At 72.5% G+C, this 247-nt stretch overlaps 1 protein-coding gene across 1 annotated transcript in view; it reads right to left on the bottom strand.

Annotated features, from left to right (window-relative positions):
* ETH_00038020 (uncharacterized protein) overlaps window positions 1-247 on the bottom strand; it is a gene marked incomplete at both ends in the record, with an annotated part of 2,370 nt that overhangs the window by 1,055 nt on the left and 1,068 nt on the right. Inside the window, one exon of the mRNA XM_013375019.1 lies at window positions 2-247. Coding sequence (XP_013230473.1) covers window positions 2-247 — 246 coding nt within the window. The remainder of the gene's footprint in view (window position 1) is intronic.

The raw sequence follows: 247 nt of genomic DNA, 5'->3' as shown, positions 1-247 counted from the left end.
TGCTGCTGCTGCTCGGCTGCTGCGCCGTCTCCTGCGGGCGTCTGCAGCCGCCGCGAGAGGAAAGAGGCTCTGTCGCTTGCTGCTGCTGCTGCTGCTGCTGCTGCAGGGGGCAGCGCGGGCTCCGGCTCTTCTGCTGCTGCAGCTCGCGCCGCCTCTCCGCCCTCCCCGGGGTCCTGCTGCGCCTCACCCCGCTGCTGCTGCTGCTGCTGCTGCTGCTGCTGCGGGTCTGGCTGCGCCTGGCCAGACA

Source organism: Eimeria tenella, genomic scaffold (genome assembly GCF_000499545.2).
Source record: "Eimeria tenella Houghton genomic scaffold, Eth_scaff2484, whole genome shotgun sequence".
In the NCBI taxonomy this organism is placed as follows: domain Eukaryota; phylum Apicomplexa; class Conoidasida; order Eucoccidiorida; family Eimeriidae; genus Eimeria; species Eimeria tenella.
The sequence above is the reverse complement of the archived record's forward strand: the minus strand, read 5'-3'. Positions and strand labels throughout refer to the sequence as shown.